The sequence below is a fragment of the Phacochoerus africanus genome, chromosome 16 (genome assembly GCF_016906955.1).
Source record: "Phacochoerus africanus isolate WHEZ1 chromosome 16, ROS_Pafr_v1, whole genome shotgun sequence".
In the NCBI taxonomy this organism is placed as follows: domain Eukaryota; kingdom Metazoa; phylum Chordata; class Mammalia; order Artiodactyla; family Suidae; genus Phacochoerus; species Phacochoerus africanus.
In genome coordinates, this window is record NC_062559.1 from 22,542,658 (window position 1) to 22,560,143 (window position 17,486).

Genomic DNA, 17,486 nt, shown 5'->3' on the forward strand with positions numbered 1-17,486 from the left:
TCCACACAGCTCCTGACCCACTTCCTCAGGGTCAGTTCAAAATTTACCTGTTCACTGTGTTTTCACAGAAAATAATCAGTGCCAGGGATGCAGAGGCAGAGTGTGGGAAGAGGGTGACAGTACTGTCCAGGTTCCACCAAAGGCAGGCCAGGTGGAGATTCATACAACTCAAACAAAAGGACTGGTGGCCCTACAATGACATAGTCTAAAATGAGATGGGAAGGAGCTATAGAAGGCCCCTCAGAAGCTTCATAACCTATCTCATGGGCTGTATCATGTCTACAATAACCGGCACTGGGAGAAGGATGAGCAAGACCAGGGAGAAGGTTCTTACAGAAAGTTTCACAATTCTCCCATGGTGGGAGGTGGGCAAAGTCTAGAGGGAACAAGAGCCTCACTCATTTTGGCAAGAACACTTACTCTAGTATTGGGGGTCAAAACAATGCTATGGACAGTGAGCCGAGCTATGAGGGGATGCAGACTCACAAAACTTGGTGATCACAGACCACAGCAGAGGGGATCACGCGACTAACACAGAAACTGTGGGATCCAAAAGCAGGGAGCATGGCCTCTCACGAAGTGACTCTGTACCAAGCATCTAAACTTGACCCCAGGTCAGACAACCTGTGAGTTTCAGAGACCAACTGACAACTCTAGAGGTGAGAGTGAGGTCATGTAAAAGGGACTTAAGCAACTAGAAGAAGGGAATGCTTGGAAATTGCTCTAGGGCTCTCAGGAATCGAGGGCAATCCTGTGGATTGGATGGACAGATGCACAAGAAACAACATGAAAGATGTATCTGTTGTACAGTAATTGGCAAGGGAGACTCAGATCCAAAAGAGAGTGATCCAAAGTGAAGGGAGCAGAGATGGGATCCTGAAAGCAAGCTGGGGAGACTGAAGCAGAAGAAAGAACTCACTGCACCAGTGATGAGATACAACTCAGGGGGTGGGTGTCACTGACTGCAAGTGGTGGGTGGAGTAGCCTCCCAGAAGCCACCATAGGGCACAGGGAAATAAATGCCTGCTTGGCCACAGAGGGCTCCTTCCAGCCTGCACAGAAGCACAGTGTTCTAGGTGACAATGGCTTCATATTGACAATGGCCTTTTTTGGCAGAGAGGGCAGTGCGGTTTGTCTTCCACAACCTGGGGTCCATTCTGGGGCCAGCAGGTAATCTACAGAAGAGGTCAGGTTTGAGCTTCCAGAGTTTCTCTGTTCTTTGCAAAAGCCTCCCTTTGGCCTGGTCCAGGAAGAGGAGATTCAGCACTGACTCCCCTGCCAACCATGACCAATAGGCCAGACCAGGGACCAGGCCTCCTTGAATTGGGCCTCTACCCCAAGGAGGAAACAGAAGACTCTCCACTGGTGGGCTCACTAGTCCCCTTGGTCCTGGAGGCCTCTGTGAGGAGCTGTGAGCCTCCCATCCTGTCTCAAGTCTCTTCCCCTCTGATGATGGGGCCTGCAGCAACTGCCCTGACTCTGCTTCTTTCCTTTCAGCATCACAGCTGGGGCGACGGCTGTAATGGGATTTCCCTTTCTTTTAAAACACAGGTCTCCCTATCCAAGTGTTTCCAGAAATTCTCAGGGAAAGTTACATATTTCTGTTCTGTAATCTCTACCAGACAGCTGATTTCAGACCTGACTTTCACTCTTTGAAGTTCCCGAGCTAATGGTTACTGAGCTATGCCCACATCAGTTCATCCCAAGGGTAGGTATAAGCCCCTCACTGAGAGGAGACAATTATCATTAGGAGAAACATCACTATAACCCAAGGAAAGGTAAAACCAAATTCCATATGTGATTTCAGACTCAGAATCAAAGTAGATCTTCTTCCCTGTCCCCACCTTTCCAACTTCCCAAAGTTTCCGTAAAATTTTAAAACAAACAAACAAGAAGTCTCTGCAATGCATGGTTTGCTATGAAATGTCCAGCACTCAGAGACACAGAATGTACTTCTTCCCTTGTGAACACATTCCTGGGTTTATGGTATTTTTCTTTTATTTCGATCATTCTCAAAAATCATGGTCATCATTTGAGGGATTATCTATTCCTGAAGATAGCAATCTTGAAATTTCAAACATGAATTTTGTACTGAAAATAAAACTAATAGGTAAAAGTAGATATGCTAATTTGTGAATCTCTATTCAATCATCAAAAATAGATGTTTTATCTTTAGTATTTGAAACTAAGTATTATAAATACCATGCTGTACAGTAGAAAATTGACAGAACACTGTAAATCAGCTATAATGAAAAAAATAAAAAATCACTATATAAAAAATAAATAAATAGCATCGAATGTTTAAAATATCTTATAGACTAGTTTTGGCACTTGATACCCCATTTTAAATTGAATGACATTTTTTAAAATTATGTAAACCACCAATGAGATAAACACATTGAGTCAGCAAAAATGCCCATATTCCAATTAGATGGCATGCATGTATTACCAATTTATTTTGGGGTGTCTGGTATATCAGATGCTTATGCAATGATGTTTGAGGTTTGCCCACAATGGTGAAAGTGGCTTGACCCCTGTATACTAGTATCGTCAGCCATGCCTGTTGTGGTTTTATTTCAGTGCTATCTTTTCTCACTTCAAGGTATATATTTACTTATTCATTTAAATTTCAGGAGCATGAAGTAATTTATTCCTTAGTTTATGCCACCATCATTATAAGATTGTACTTTTATTTTATTTGCTTGTTTCCCTCTTAATCTTTGACCACCACTGCCATTCCTTTCCTCCCCAAAGCACACAATCTTAAGATTTTGATAAATTTTGCTTATCCCATATCCTTGTCTCCCTGAGAGGTAATTTAGAACAAGATGCTAAAATAAAAATGACATGCAGTGAAGGACTCGACTTTTATTGTTCTTTACAAGGCCCCATGTTTTCAGTGCTTTCCCTCAGACTAAGAACAATAATAATGATGAAATAGTCAAAACTAAAAACATCATTCCTTTCAAGTGTTTTTCAGTTACTATCTTAAGGCAATAGAAGGAAAAAAGGTTTTAAGTGTAAATCCTGTTTTCCAGCAATAATTGTGTTCAATATGGATTTTTCTCACAAGGTCTACATTAACTGGTTGAAATTTCTTCCCAAATTGCATTACAGGGTCATAAACTTTTATTTGTTTAAATGTCGATATAGATGTGCAGAATCTATCTTTACTATACATGAGCTATAGAAGACCTGAATCATAATTACATGATTTTAAGAGGTACAGAAAACATTACTGCTACTGATTTACTACAGCCTCCTCTATAAGCCTCGACTTAATACAATAGCAATTATACAGAAGGTGGAGAGAGACATAGAGTGAGAAATAAGGATACTCTTCTATATTACTATAAATTAATGGTGCAAAAACAATAGAAATCTTCTGTTTTTAATAGAACATGATAGTGTTGGTTTTCTTGAAATGGCAGGGGATGGATGGAGGAAGGGGGCTAGCACTACTATACACGCTGATTTACTAAAAATCAAAAAACAAATGAGATTTATGGCAACTTTATATGAGATCAATCCTCTGAAAATAATAAGCACAGTATATTGACAATATTTTAAAAATTAAATTCTGGGTTTTTTTTAAAACTGTTTTTTCCCTAAAATAAATTCCAGCGTTTTTGTTGATGGTGATGGCAGTAGTGTTTAAAAATAAGCGACACTATAACGCTGATAGAGAATAGTAGGGTGAAAGAATTGAACTAGTTATTCCCACTTCTTGAAAACAAGCAATATGCCTGGAACTTGTTGTATACTGAAGATGGCCCTTTGCAAGATACTAGATAAATGAATAGCAACAACTCTATTAGGTAATTGTTGATAATGATATCAATTTGTGTCCTTTCGATCAGAATCAACAATTTTTTTCATATTCAAAACCATCACTATAACTCATAGTATAACTCATAACTTGAGAATTGAAGCCTGAGCTTAATAAAAGTCAATTTTTACCAGGGAGAAATAAAGAGACAACACACTAAAACTATACTCTACTGAAATATAGAGCACTAAAGTGAAAATTAACAGTAAGACACAGAAAGTAAAGGTATAATATAAATTTGTAAGTATTTGCAGCCAGAGTTGCCCAAGGCCTGATGAGAAAGGCGTAACTGGACATACCAGTTATCTAGTATCATACCACAAGTCAGGAAAAGCATGTGGCAATAAAGCAGAGGGAAAAAAAAGTTACAAGTTGAAGAGTAAAAATCCATTAAAAAGATGACATTTCAACATGGAAAGAGTAGTCTATTAAAGTCGAATGGACGAGCGAATTTGGTATAGATGTAGTGTTATTAGATAAGTATCATATTAACATAATCATCATACCTAAAAATCATTGAGTAGCTACCATGAAGCAAACACAATACAGGTGTCTATCAATTCCTCCAGGTAGCTACAATTTGCAGGTAAGTAAATTAAGGTTGTGAGAGTTCCCACAGTCTTACTATGAGAGTAAGTAATTTGCCTTGAGTCAGATGGAACTAGTCTTAACTCCCAGTTTTTCTACCTCATCCATCAGTAGAATCGCCTTGGTTAAATATTTTAACTTTTAACCTCTTAATTAACTGAGACTTATTAAATCAATTTTGCCGTTAAAAAATTGCACTTTATGTAGTAGCTCATTTGTGTCAGTGCTGCAGTACAGTACTTTAAACTCCTAAAGACTATTGCATTTGCTTATAAAATTTTTAAAGATAATGTCCCTTTATTGAGTAAGTTTTTCTTTGGCATTTTCTTTATAACAATAGCATCACATTTAAGGCTTACACGAAACAATAGTTTTTCATTCCCTAGATAGTAAATACTCTACCTCACATTCAAAAGAATACATCAATTCTACAAAGACATGCCTACAAACCAACCTATTGGCTTAGGTATAGGATTTAGTTTCAGATTTTCTCTAGGATGGTTTCTAAAAATATTTTGTTGGCATATCAATAATTTGGTAATTTGATGAACTGTAATTTTTGGAAAAGCAATATATAATTTTATTTGTCCATGCTTAAGACTGAAGTCCAGCACAATTAAAGCAACGAAAAACCCATAGGAAAAAAAAATATAACTTCTTGATAGCCTTACATTTCATTCTCAAGATTATGCTTGAGTATATATAATCTTGGATTTTATATTTTTTCTCATAAAGAGATATTGGTACAGACATTTTTAAATCACAAACAATTTTAAAATATTTTATTGGGCCGTACAATTATAAATTATTTATTTTAAAACAGATTTATCTTCCAAAGTGTCATAGGCTAAAATTTTCTTCATCTTTGAATATATGATCAATTGAATAAGTTAGGTGGTGGGATGATCTAAACATGCATTAAAACAGAAAAATAACCCAACTCCACCACCATGTGGAATAGAATTGGAACCAAAGAAAGGTCCTTTAAAAACTGTCGGATATTAATAATGGAAAACTTTGGATATAGGGTTTGGATTCAGTTATTCATTCTGAAAACTGACCCTTACCTAATTCAGGTACTTAACATTATTGTTCTTTCCATTCATTACTGACATCCTTTAGATATCAAGGAACTGATGCAAGGAGGCAAACAGATTCCCCTACATCACCAGTTGTAAAGAGTTTAATATTCTCCTTGGTAACGTTGAAAGAAGGAGGAGATAAATTAGATTTCTCATTCAGTGAAATTTCTTTTCAAGCCATCCTTCTGAATTTTTCAGCAAGTCTCTCCTTCAGTGCAGCATCATCAAAAATATGTGTTCATCCCTAATTTTGAATTGTGGTTCTCTGTCATTCTGATTAATAGAAAAGTGCATATTTTAAAGCTGTCATCTGGGAATGAGTCTATATTCTACAGATCATTGACAGGTTGGCCAAAGAGTTGTTCTACCAAATTATATTCCCAGCAGGAGTAGATGTAGACACTCTAACAAACTCTGGGCACAGTGACATCTGTATCTGTGAGAAGGGATCAATTTGTATACCATCTGGCACTAGAGAGTTGAATGACTTGAAGTCATTCTGGAGACATTTTTGGCTCTGGCAATCAGGGTTACAAAGATCTGGTGAGATAAATGCTCCAGCAGAGCTGCTGACAAGAGTATTACAGCTCTGAAAAAGACAAACTGGGTGGTATCATAGGGCTAGCTAGAATTATTGCAACAAAAGGAATATATCTAAGTCGAGAATTTCTCTTTGTATGGAAAATCCAGAGGATCTTATATGTCATATTAATTCACAAAATTAAAGCTCATCCTTCAAAAAGAAGTTAGTTTTTAAGATAAAGACATTAGCCTTGAGACTCAAAAAAAAAAAAAAAAAGGATCAGAATGTTCTTTTCAAGGTGCAGCATACTGTGTCTGTAAGTAACAGCTTGAGAGAAAATTACAGTCATTAGGGTGCAATGGTAAAGAGTTTTTATTTCTATTTAATTCAAATTAAATCCGATTCAAAATACATGGGGAACAGGGGGTGGTTATTGCCAGGAATGCTATTAAAGCTTCTGTGAAGCATTTCTGTAGACTCTTTATTAAAATGAGACTGACAGTATTATCTCCTCCATTGCCCTTCTGTTTCCTCTCCCCTCACAACTACCCTAAATGCAACAACTGCTTCTGGTTGGAAGTAGAATCAGGGAGTGGGGGTGGAAGGGAGGCTTGAGTGTAAAGGACTGTATATTGTAGCTTAGAAGAGAATATGTTTTAGTAAGTTTACTCATTGTTTCCAAGACTGGGTTTATAAAAAGAAACTATGCTTGGTTTGCGATCCTTGCATTTTTAAAATGAATTACAGTATTGATTTAGGTTTTTTTTCTTACAATGCCTTGGTCATGATAAAGTTCGTAATAAAATTTTTTCTTATAAAAAACTTCCACCAATATCTAAGAAGAAAATACTTAATGTACTTGTTTTAAAATTTTGTTCCCAACAACTCATGTTTTATTTACTGCCCACCATAAAGTGAGATGAGTAATTCTGTCTGTTGGGTTTTTGAATCTTATTCATGCTCACCACAATAGTATAATTGCAGTAAAGCATGCTCTGTTCCCTCATTCTTTGTTCCTTCCTTTATTCCAATCTTTTTTATTATCATTATTTTTCATTCCTAAAAGTAGATTTTAGTTTCCCCTAGCTGCAACGCCCACAAACTTAGTTGTTTAAAACAATACAAATTAAAACCAACAGAATTAGACATACAGTTCTGGAGGCCAGAGGTCTTGAAGCTAATGTGTCATCAGGGCTACGTTTCTTCTGAATACTCTAAGGGAGAATCCATTCCTCTCCTTTACTAAGAAAGCAATCTACATCTCTTGGTCCATGACCACCACCTCCAGCAATGGGCACCACTATGACCTCTGCTTCCATCTTCTTATCTTAAAATCTTTAATAATTATATTTGCAGAATCCCTTTGCCAGGTAAGGTAACATATCCATAGGTTTTGGGGATTAGGACACGGACAACTCTGTAAGAGCATTGTTTCACCTACCACATACAGAGAAGGCAACAAATGATCAATTCAGAAGGTAACAATCTCCACCAGTGTGAACTGCCATCTTATTGTACCAGATGATGCAATAGTTTTATAACCATCAGCGACATTCTCTGGGGTGGAAGGAAATGGAAGTTATTCACCTGCCTCTAGAGAGTCATTGATTCACACTTGCCTGAGTCTTACCGAACAATACCCTGAAACCATGGAAGAAGTTGTCTTTTCACAAGAAGCTTAAAATCAACTACAAGTAAAAGGGTATGCAAATAAATAATTATAAGAGGAGGCAATGTACCCTAGGAGTTGAATCAAGTGTTTCAGGAAATGGGATAAAGAGAGCACTTCCGATCAGGGTTCTGAGTGAAGGTTTTGTTTTTATTTACTTATTTACTTTACACAGCTTTTACTTGGTTCCAGACATCAGGCTACATATTTTCAAAAATAACTCATGTAATTCTTCTAACAATCCCCTGTGAAATGTATTGTTATTGCTGCTATTGTTGTTGTTATCCCGATTTCACAGATAAGGAAGCTGAGGCACCAACATGTTAAAAAGTTAAGTGAGGTCATACCAGGAAAGAGGTCTGAGCCTAGACAGTTTGGCTCCGGGTTCCCTTTCTTAACCCCTGCCTTAAGCTGCCTCTTAGAGAAAGCCACTTGGGCCAGACTCTTTCAAGTACTGTATTGTGAGTGGAGAGGACAAGGAACATTCCAGGTGATAAAGAGTGGCTATCTGAAGGCGAGAGAGCAAAGGACACAGTTGTTCAGCTGCATATCATAGCTCAGTTATCAAGAAGAGTATGAAGAAACACAACAGTATGTAATTTGCACCCACATATTTGTAGCTGAGCAAAACTTCAAAATATTAGGCCCTGCCACCTATCTACCCAAGGGCATCTTACACTTTCATGTTAACTTAACCTGAATCTTGAGTTGAGCACAAATAGGAAGTCCATAAAAATCTTCATTTGAGGAATTTTGGTTTGCTAGCAATTACCCGTCAGAGTATTTAGATTATTTCCGGTCTCGAAATTTCTCAGTTCTTGGAATATGTTTTTCTCATCATAAGATTTACTACATTATATATAATTTTATGATACCATGGGCAAAGTAAAGTGGTAAAGAACTTCAGAGTCAGGCAGACCTGGATTTGAAACACAACTGTGGTAGTTGCTAGTCGTGTGCAACACAGTTGCCTCCTTTAGGCAAGTTTCTTCAACTGTAAAATGGGGGTTAAAGCAATAACTTACTCCTTCAAATGGTATTTATAAATAGAGTACATATTGAAATACATAACACAGACTAATAACTCATAAATATTAGCAACTATTACTATTGTCAGAAATCATCTGATTTGATATTGATATAATGTGGCAGAAATTGAATTTTGAGGTTTTCATCACACAGCAAACTGAAAACTTTCAAATTGTGAGAAAGATTATTTTTGAACAATCATAAAAAAAAGGCAGCAAGATATGGCAGTTAGCAAAACAAATTTCTGTGTAAGACTGGGTTGAAATTCTAGCTCCATGACTTGTCCTACTTAGAGCTATTTGAGTATGTTAACTAGCTTTCTGAATCTATTTCTGCCATCCGAATAAAATAATATGAGTAACATCATATATTCAATGCATTACACAAATAAAGAAACCAGGACATTTCCAAAAACACAATATATGATAAATAGCAAATTTTATTTAACAATTCTAACTGAATTCTGTTATTTCCTTCTAAATGTTATTTGTGACAAAAGCTTCAAATGTGATTTAAAAAAAAAAAGGTAGAAGAGTAGCATATTGTTAGCATATCAACGGTAGATCAACAATTTAATACCAGTTTTAAGATAACACATAGTTTAGTTATTTTACATTGGGCCGCAATAGTTTTTTGACAAAGAAAACTTATGCGGCATGACTTTTTTAAAATTACATAGGTTAATGCCTGATTTCACCTGTTTGGTTTTGATGAAAGCAGCCCAATTGATCATTGTTTGGAGACAATTGTGTTTCCAAAAAATCCAAACTGAAAATAGTATGGTATTCAATTTCATTGAAATTGGAGGTTTAAAATTTATTTGCATAGTATAATTAATAGTTGCCGACTGAATCAGAGAAATCAGTTTGGAAAATTTAGTACATTTCCTGGCATCTGTTCTTTGGTCATTATTTACTAAAACTGCACTTTTACAGCAGGAGGGGAAATTATAATAGAGTTAATTGATAAACTAAGCATTTCCATCAGCAGGAAAGAGCTGATTTTACAACTGCAAATGGGTCTAAAAAATTTAAAACACATATTCAGGCAGTCCCACATTTATATATACAGCCTCTCTAATACCAATAATTTTAGCTAGCATTTATTGAGAATTTTTAGTGCCAAGCAGTTTACAAGAAGTACCACATTTGATTGACAGATTAAAACTTAGGAGTAAGTAGTTTGTCTAGCCCACCCCCATTTTCCAGGTGACTAAACTGAGGTCTACATGAGTTAAAGAGTTTTGCTCAAGTCATATCATTAGTAAACGGTAAATGTGGGACTTGAATTCAAGAATGGCCAACTCTAAATTTCATATATTTTTTTTAATGGCTGCACCTGTAGCACATGGAAGTTCCTGGGCTAGGGGTCTAATAGGAGCTGCAGCTGAGGCTATACCATAGCCATGGCAACACCAGATCACCAGATCCGAGCAGCATCTGAAACCTATGCTGTAACTTGTGGCAACACTGGGTCCTTAACTGACTGAGTGAGGCCAAGGATCAAACCCGCAACCTCAGATACAACGTCAGGTCCTTAACCTGCTGAGCCACAACAGGAACTCCAAATTTTTAACTATTCTATATTTAATATCCTTACAGGTAATCACAGAAAATAATCTCTCTACTGATCATCACAGAATACATCAGTTCTTGTATGCTTTCTATAGATACTACGTTTATCTTTCAAAGCATGTCCTAATGAGCTTCCATACTTCTATTCTTGCCACCTTCTTCATCACCAGGATTCTCTCACCATTTCTATAGGCTGGGGTCCTGTACTCCTCCCATCCTCCCAGCCTCTCAACCAGAGCTCCCCTTCCATTTATCCTCTTGTCTGATTCCCTTCACTCTTTCCATGCTGTCCAGAATGACTGGAGTAAGGTGTCCTGGGAGAGAAGATGTGAGTAGATAATTCCCACTACTTTTTCCCATGCAAGCCTTTACACGCTCATTTTGGATGTCACATAGCAATTTTGATAAAACGACTAGTGGAGTTCCCGTCATAGCTCAGCAGAAATGAATCTGACTAGGACCCATGAGGACACAGGTTCAATCCCTGGCCTCGTTTAGTGGGTTAAGGATCCAGCGTTGCCATGAGCTGTGGTGTAGGTCACAGACGAAGCTCGGATCTGGCGTTGCTGTGGCTGTGGTGTAGGCTGGCAGCTACAGTTCCAATTCATCCCCTAGCTTGGGAACTTCCATATGCCACTGGTGCAGCCCTAAAAAAAAAAAAGAAAAAAAAATTAAAAAAATGACTAGTACATACTGCCTAGGATTTTCTCTGAATAAGAGATTTTAGAAGTTTCATTTCACATATTTACATACTCAAAAGAGTTCTCTGCTTTGTAATCAGTTTTTTCAATCTTGAAGTTTAATTTCAAAAGTCAATTATAGTAGAATCAAAGGAAGGAGACTCTTAAATTCTATTTTCTTCTTTGTAGGTTTTAAGAAAACCCGTTGGTGGGGGAGGGAGGACGACCAATAATTAGTCTTTACTGGTGACTAGAAAATAGATTCAGTGTCTTAAAATTCACTTCCTGTACAAGGTCCAGGATGATAAGAAGCCATGGAGAAAAAGAAGGAAGGCAACTCTTAGAGTGAGAATAAAGATTAAACGAACAAGATAGAGAGCAGAGGAGAAAGGAAAATTCAAAATATCAAAGATTTGAAAGCAGAAAACATAGACTATTTGACAAAATAGAAGACAAAAAAATTTAAAAATATGGAAGACTTGGAAGTGGCAGACAGCTTACAAAGGAATAGTAAACCATTTCACACCCACTGGATGCAACTATTATTACCATCCACTAGATCCCAAACTCAAATCTTAGCTCTTTCCTTTACAGGCTTCCCAGCCTACAGGTTGTGAATCCTTCTGGGTCTTAGCTTCATACTTTAGAAAGTTGCAAATAAGACAACATTTTCTGCACTCTGCAAACTGGGCTTTGCAAGGGGATATGGTTACATGCCAGGAGGTTCAAAAAGCCACGAGATTAATATAAATATAATCATGTCCCCTGAATGACAATCTATTTAAACTATTGTTTGTATTTTTTTTTTTAAATCCCTATTTGGGAGTAGCAAGTATAATTCCAAGTATAATTTTTTTTTTCAGATCACACACAGAACTTTTAGAAAGTTAATGTATGTGATGTAGTCCAAATACTGCCTTGACCTCATGAGCACTATTGATTACCTAGGAGAAAATTAAATGTCCAGGGCACTTTTAAAAAGCATTAGACGTTTCATGGTGAAATAAGTTTCAGAAACATGGCATGTTGTATCTTACAATGCATATTAAGGCACATTAGCATTAAAAGCATTGAAGAATCCTGCAGTAAGAAAACTTGTTCCATTCATTCCATTGCAGCATCAGTCAATGTATTTATTCATGAAATTCTGCTTTTCTTGGGAATACCTATTAATAAGTCTGGGAACACTAATGGTCTGAGGGAAAATTTCCTATAAGCTGTTCTGAGACCTATGCTCACCAGCTACCATAAATACTTCTCTTTCTCTGGGAACACACAGTTGGAATTCTCAATAAATATCTTATACAGAGCTTTTTGAACATAACTCACATGTAAGGTAAAAACAAGTTTTATGTGACAAGATTTTTCTAAGAGTTGGACCCTTTTGTAACATAATCTATGACCATAATGGGAAAAAAATAGTTACATCCATTTCCTATGTGGAAGTTGATATATACAGAAAGATGAAAGACCTTCAATTTTACATGTAATTTATAATTTTCCTCATAAAATGCAGCAAAACTTTTTGAAAAATTAAGTGCCTCATTCAGATCCTGAATGATTATGCAAGGCTTACCGTACAATCATTTTACATTGCCATTTATAAAACTAATAAATCCTGCCATTCAAAAACAATATATATAATTTTGTTGTTCCTCCGGCAATATTAACCAAGAAACTTCTAGAGTCTGTAAAATTCCTATTATTTTAATAGAGTCACTGCTTAAGTAAGGACAAGTAAAGAACACAAGTGTATTGAAATGGGTTTACAGGATATTTGCATATGCTCACTATCTGGCTGAATGAGTGAAAAAAAAAAAAAACTGCGAATCATTTAAATTCTCACCTCATCACCTCATTGAAATCATACTTTACTAACATAAATAGAACTTCTGAGTTCCTACAGAATAATTAAAATTGAATGCACTGAATCTTCCATACCCTCCCACATAAAAAATGTTTTAATTAATAATGTTAAGTAAGAGTTCAAATACATAAATTAACAGGTTAATTTAAAAAAAAAAGTTTCAGATCCTTCATACTTGAATATACCAGTTTACATTAAAAATGTCAATTTGACATTTTTAAAATTATATAAATGAAGAGATCTTTATGTTTTTATGCTCATCTTCTTGAATGACATCAAAACAAAGTTTTCCATGGTGAGTTTCTGGTTAGATGACAATATAATCATCAGCGTAAAAACCTGCAATTTTTCAGTATCTTGAGATACAAGTTATTGATTGCTTTCTCTGATTGGATTACTTCAAATGAAAACAATCATTCAAGCAATGCTGACTTAAAATATTTAGTAATTCAGGTATTGCAGCTTAAATTTCCTCTATGGGAGTTCCCATCGTGACTCAGCAGTTAAGGAACCCAACTAGCATCCATGAGGACATGGGTTTGATCCTTGGCCTCGATAAGTGGCTTAAGGATCGCTGTTGCCATGAGCTGAGGTGTAGGTCACAGACGCGGCTCAGATCCTGAGAAGCTGTGGCTGTGGTATAGGCCAGCAGCTACAACTCCCATTTGACCCCTAGCCCAGGAACCTCCAGATGCTGGGGTTGTGGCCCTAGAAAGACCAAAAAAGAAAAAATTCCTCTATGAAAAAATAATATTAATTCAATAGAATCAGATTCTGCATATAAGTGAGATTATTTTTTTCTTTGTGTCTGCTTTATTTCAGACACAAAGTCCTCCAGGTTCATCCATATTGTTGAAAATCTAAGGATCTCCCCTTTTTCCAAGGCTGAAAAACATTCTTGTGTGTGTGGGGAGGTATGTGTATCACAATTTCTTCATCCATTCATCCACAAAGGGACACCTTGATTGCTTCCATATCTTGGTTATCATGAGCAATGCTGCAATAAACATGGGAATGTGCAAATTTCTCTTTTAGATGCTGGTTTCATTTTCTTTGGGTTTATCCCCACAAGTTGGATTGCTGAAATACGTAGAAGCAGAGGGTAGAATGGTGGTTACCAGGGGACACATTGGTTAAAGAGTACAAAGTTATAAAAAATTATGTATACGTGTATGTGTAACTGGGTCCCCATGCTGTACAGTGGGGGAAAAAAAAAGAAAATGTAATAATAATTTTTAAAAAGTACAAAGTTGCAGTTATATAGGATAAAGAGACCTAATGTGCAGCATGACACCTAAAGTCAGTAATAATGTATTATTGAATACTGGAAATTTACTTAAAAGGTAAATTTCAGGCTTTTTCCTCATACACACAAAAATGGTAGCTACACGGGGAGATGATATGTTAATTTGCTTAGCTGTAGTAATAATTTCACCATATATATGTATATCAAATTATCATGTTGCATATATTAAATATATACAATTTTTATTAAAAAATACTAAAAGATAACAGTTGAAGGTTTTATGGATTCAGTTCTCTGGCAACAATTTATTCATTTAAAATGATCCTCACTATATGTTTTAAATAAAGAATAACTTTAGAAAAAAGACTTCAATGGTTTTAGGAAAACAAATTGTTTTTAAGTACATTTGAAGGTCCATTCATATGCAAGCATTTGAAATGCTAATCATTCTTCTCCCATCCTTCTACATCCATTATAAGCTAGTTCCCAATCTGTCAATATCAATTTGGTCAAATTGGAGGTAGTTACAGATTTAATTAAATAACTTTTTTATTTAAAATTCAGACTTTGTAACGACTCAGGTTTTTATTCTTCTTTATTATTTCCACATAAAAGAACCTCGCACAGATGTTCCATATATTAAATACATGTTATTTGTTACTTTGTTTTTATTATTATGAAACTTAAGAAAGTCTTCAAAACACAGAATTATGTACTTCAAACAATGACTGGATATTAATCTCCTACAAATAGCCTTAAAATCTATCAAGACAGATCACAGACTCTTATGAATTACTAGCCATTTTCAGACTCTAGTCAGAAATGCTGGAAATAAAGTAGCTCATAATAAAATGTTGTAATACTCTTAACAATAGTGATTGACATTAAGTAAATTATGTACCTCATATTTGAAAATATACTTCAGAAAATGTAGAAAAAGGAAAACTCCTATAACAAATCCTGTCACCCCTATTTAAACCTAAATTTTTTCTCAAAATATTATGAAGATTCATCTCAAAATACATTAGCTCTAAAAATAAAAAATTAAATATCTAAACCACATTTTCATCATAGTAAAAATATCTGTCATGAAATCTACCCTTCTAACAAATTTTTAAGTGTGCAGGCGTAGCATCCTTAACCATATGCGCAGTGCTCTCTAGAGAACTTAATCATCTCCCATAACAAACTTTGTATCTACTGATTATTCCCATATAGCACACGATTCCATTTACATGAGGTATCTAAAATAGTCAAACACATAGAAGCAGAGAGTAGAATGATGGTTGCCATAGGTTGGGGATAAGGGGAAAGGGTGAGTTGCATTACCTGTTTTTAAAGTACTAGAGTTCCCTTCGTGGCTCAGTGGTTAACAACCCTGACTAGGATCCATTTGGACGCAGGTTCGAGGATCCCTGGCCACGCTCTGCAGATTAAGGATCTGACTCTGTGGTGAGCTGTGGTATAGGTGGCAGACACGGCTCGGATCCCGCAATGCTATGGCTGTTGTGTAGGCCAGTAGCTCTAGCTCCAGTTTGACTCCTAGCCTGGGAATTTTCATAGGCTGTGGGTGTGGCCCTAAAATAAAATTAAATAAAATAATAAAGTACAAAGAAGAAATTGATGAGACAGTAACAAAGTGGTGATTACTTTCTAGATGTCATCAGAATCAGAGGAGTAGGAAAAGGTAACTGGTTGTGAAGTACCAAGCATTATAAGCATATTTTAAAAAATTAATTTAGTTGAGAAAACAGGAATCCAGGTTTTGGGTTACAGCAGAAAAATATATTAAAATAACTTTTAGTTAAAACAAATACATCTAAAATTATTCCACCTAGTCAGTAGTTATTATAAAATATATTTGTTTAGCTAAATTCTACAAATGGTATCACCCACCTCAGACACAGAAAGAAAACTGGTTCTGAAAAAGGCAAACTATTTAAACAGCATCTCAATGAATAGATTTGAAATGTATGACAACACATACTTTGTAAATTATATATCTATGCTTTTTCAGTTCATCATCAGATTTCAAATCAACTTGAGTTAACTTTCACTAAAGCAGTCTTTTAAAGATGATTGTTAAAGATAAGCCAAATCTTTGATTTTCCCACACGAAAAATAAAGAGAGATTCTTTTTCACCGCCATGCTCTATTAAGTAGGATAGGCTAAGTTACACTTTAGTTACAAAAAATAAAATAATTTATCCTGCTCACTGTTTATACTTCATGTCCACCAAAAGCTAGCTAAGGCTCTGCAGCAAGTCACCTTCTGTGTGCTCATAACACTGAAGTAGTCCCTTTTATCCAGGGGGTAGGTTCCAAGACCCCTAGTGAATGCCTGAAACCGAAGACAGTACTGAACCCTACATAGACTATGATATTTCCTATACATACATACCTATGATAAAGCCTAATTTATAAATTAGGCAAGGTAAGAGATTAACAACAATAGCTAACATTAAAATAGAACAATTAAAATAATATACTGTAATAAAATTTAGATAAATATTTCTCTCTCTCCAAAAATCTTATACTGCACTCACACTTCTTCTTGATGGTGTGGGATGCCTACATGATGAGATGTAGTGAGGCTACTACTCATCTTCTGATCATGCATCAAAAGGAGGATCATCTGCTTCTGGTGATCCTGGATCATCGAGCCATGATGATGTCAACGGCTGGACGTCCAGAAACAGATAATGTCAACAGTTGGGGATACCAGGTGGAATGGAGCAAGATGGTGCTACTTTCATCAAGCTGCTCAGAATGGAGTGACATTTAAAACTTCATAAGTTCAAAAATGAATTACTGTTTATTTGTGAAACTTTCCATTTAATATTTTTGGACTGAAGTTAACTTTGGAAAACTGAAAAATACAAAGCAAAACAGACAAAAGGAAACTACTGTCATTTGATCTGTGCATAAGGTTGTTTCAGACTTTAATACACATTGTTTTCAGTGTTTTTTTTCAAATATGTTGTTTGTAATGTTTTCATATTGAAACAATAGTATTTGATAACATCTTCAATATTGCTTCAATTTATTTTAAAATATTTTTATTACTTTTATTTTACTTTAAGTTGAGAAGCAAGTGCTTATTCCAACCATACAAAACCCTAATTTTGTGGGCTCTCTCTCTTCCCTTTCATTACTGTAACCTGGTCCATTAGTTTCTCATGTCAACTCTTTCTTACAATACATTGCCAAGTGTACTCAACAGCAGCTAACACATGTGCCTAACACTGTGTGTTCCAACCTCCTCCAACAGTGCTGCCAGTTCATTAGGTATTGACCTGCATGCCAAGTTATCTCCACCGCAATTGTACAACAGCTTCATGACTACACAAGTAGATTCCATGTCTCCCAACATCCAGTAATCCTTTATTTGCCATCTTC

At 35.9% G+C, this 17,486-nt stretch overlaps 1 protein-coding gene across 1 annotated transcript; it reads right to left on the reverse strand.

The window, feature by feature from the left end:
• Window positions 1-1,072: 1,072 nt before the first annotated feature.
• LOC125117318 (proline-rich protein 3-like) lies at window positions 1,073-16,746 on the reverse strand. The gene is made up of 2 exons (XM_047763120.1): window positions 16,634-16,746; window positions 1,073-1,517 (listed from the first exon to the last, which is right to left on the reverse strand). The coding sequence occupies exons 1-2, from the start codon at window positions 16,744-16,746 to the stop codon at window positions 1,073-1,075; spliced, it is 558 nt and encodes a 185-aa protein (XP_047619076.1).
• Between the last annotated feature and the right edge of the window lie 740 nt (window positions 16,747-17,486).

Excerpts from the sequence above, each read along its gene's own strand:
- LOC125117318 (XM_047763120.1), bottom strand. The coding sequence starts at position 16,746 with ATGATCCAGGATCACCAGAAGCAGATGATCCTCCTTTTGATGCATGAT. Across the intron at positions 1,518-16,633 it reads CCACACCATCAAGAAGAAGT|CCGTCGCCCCAGCTGTGATG; the intron begins GTGAGTGCAGTA and ends ATCCCATTACAG.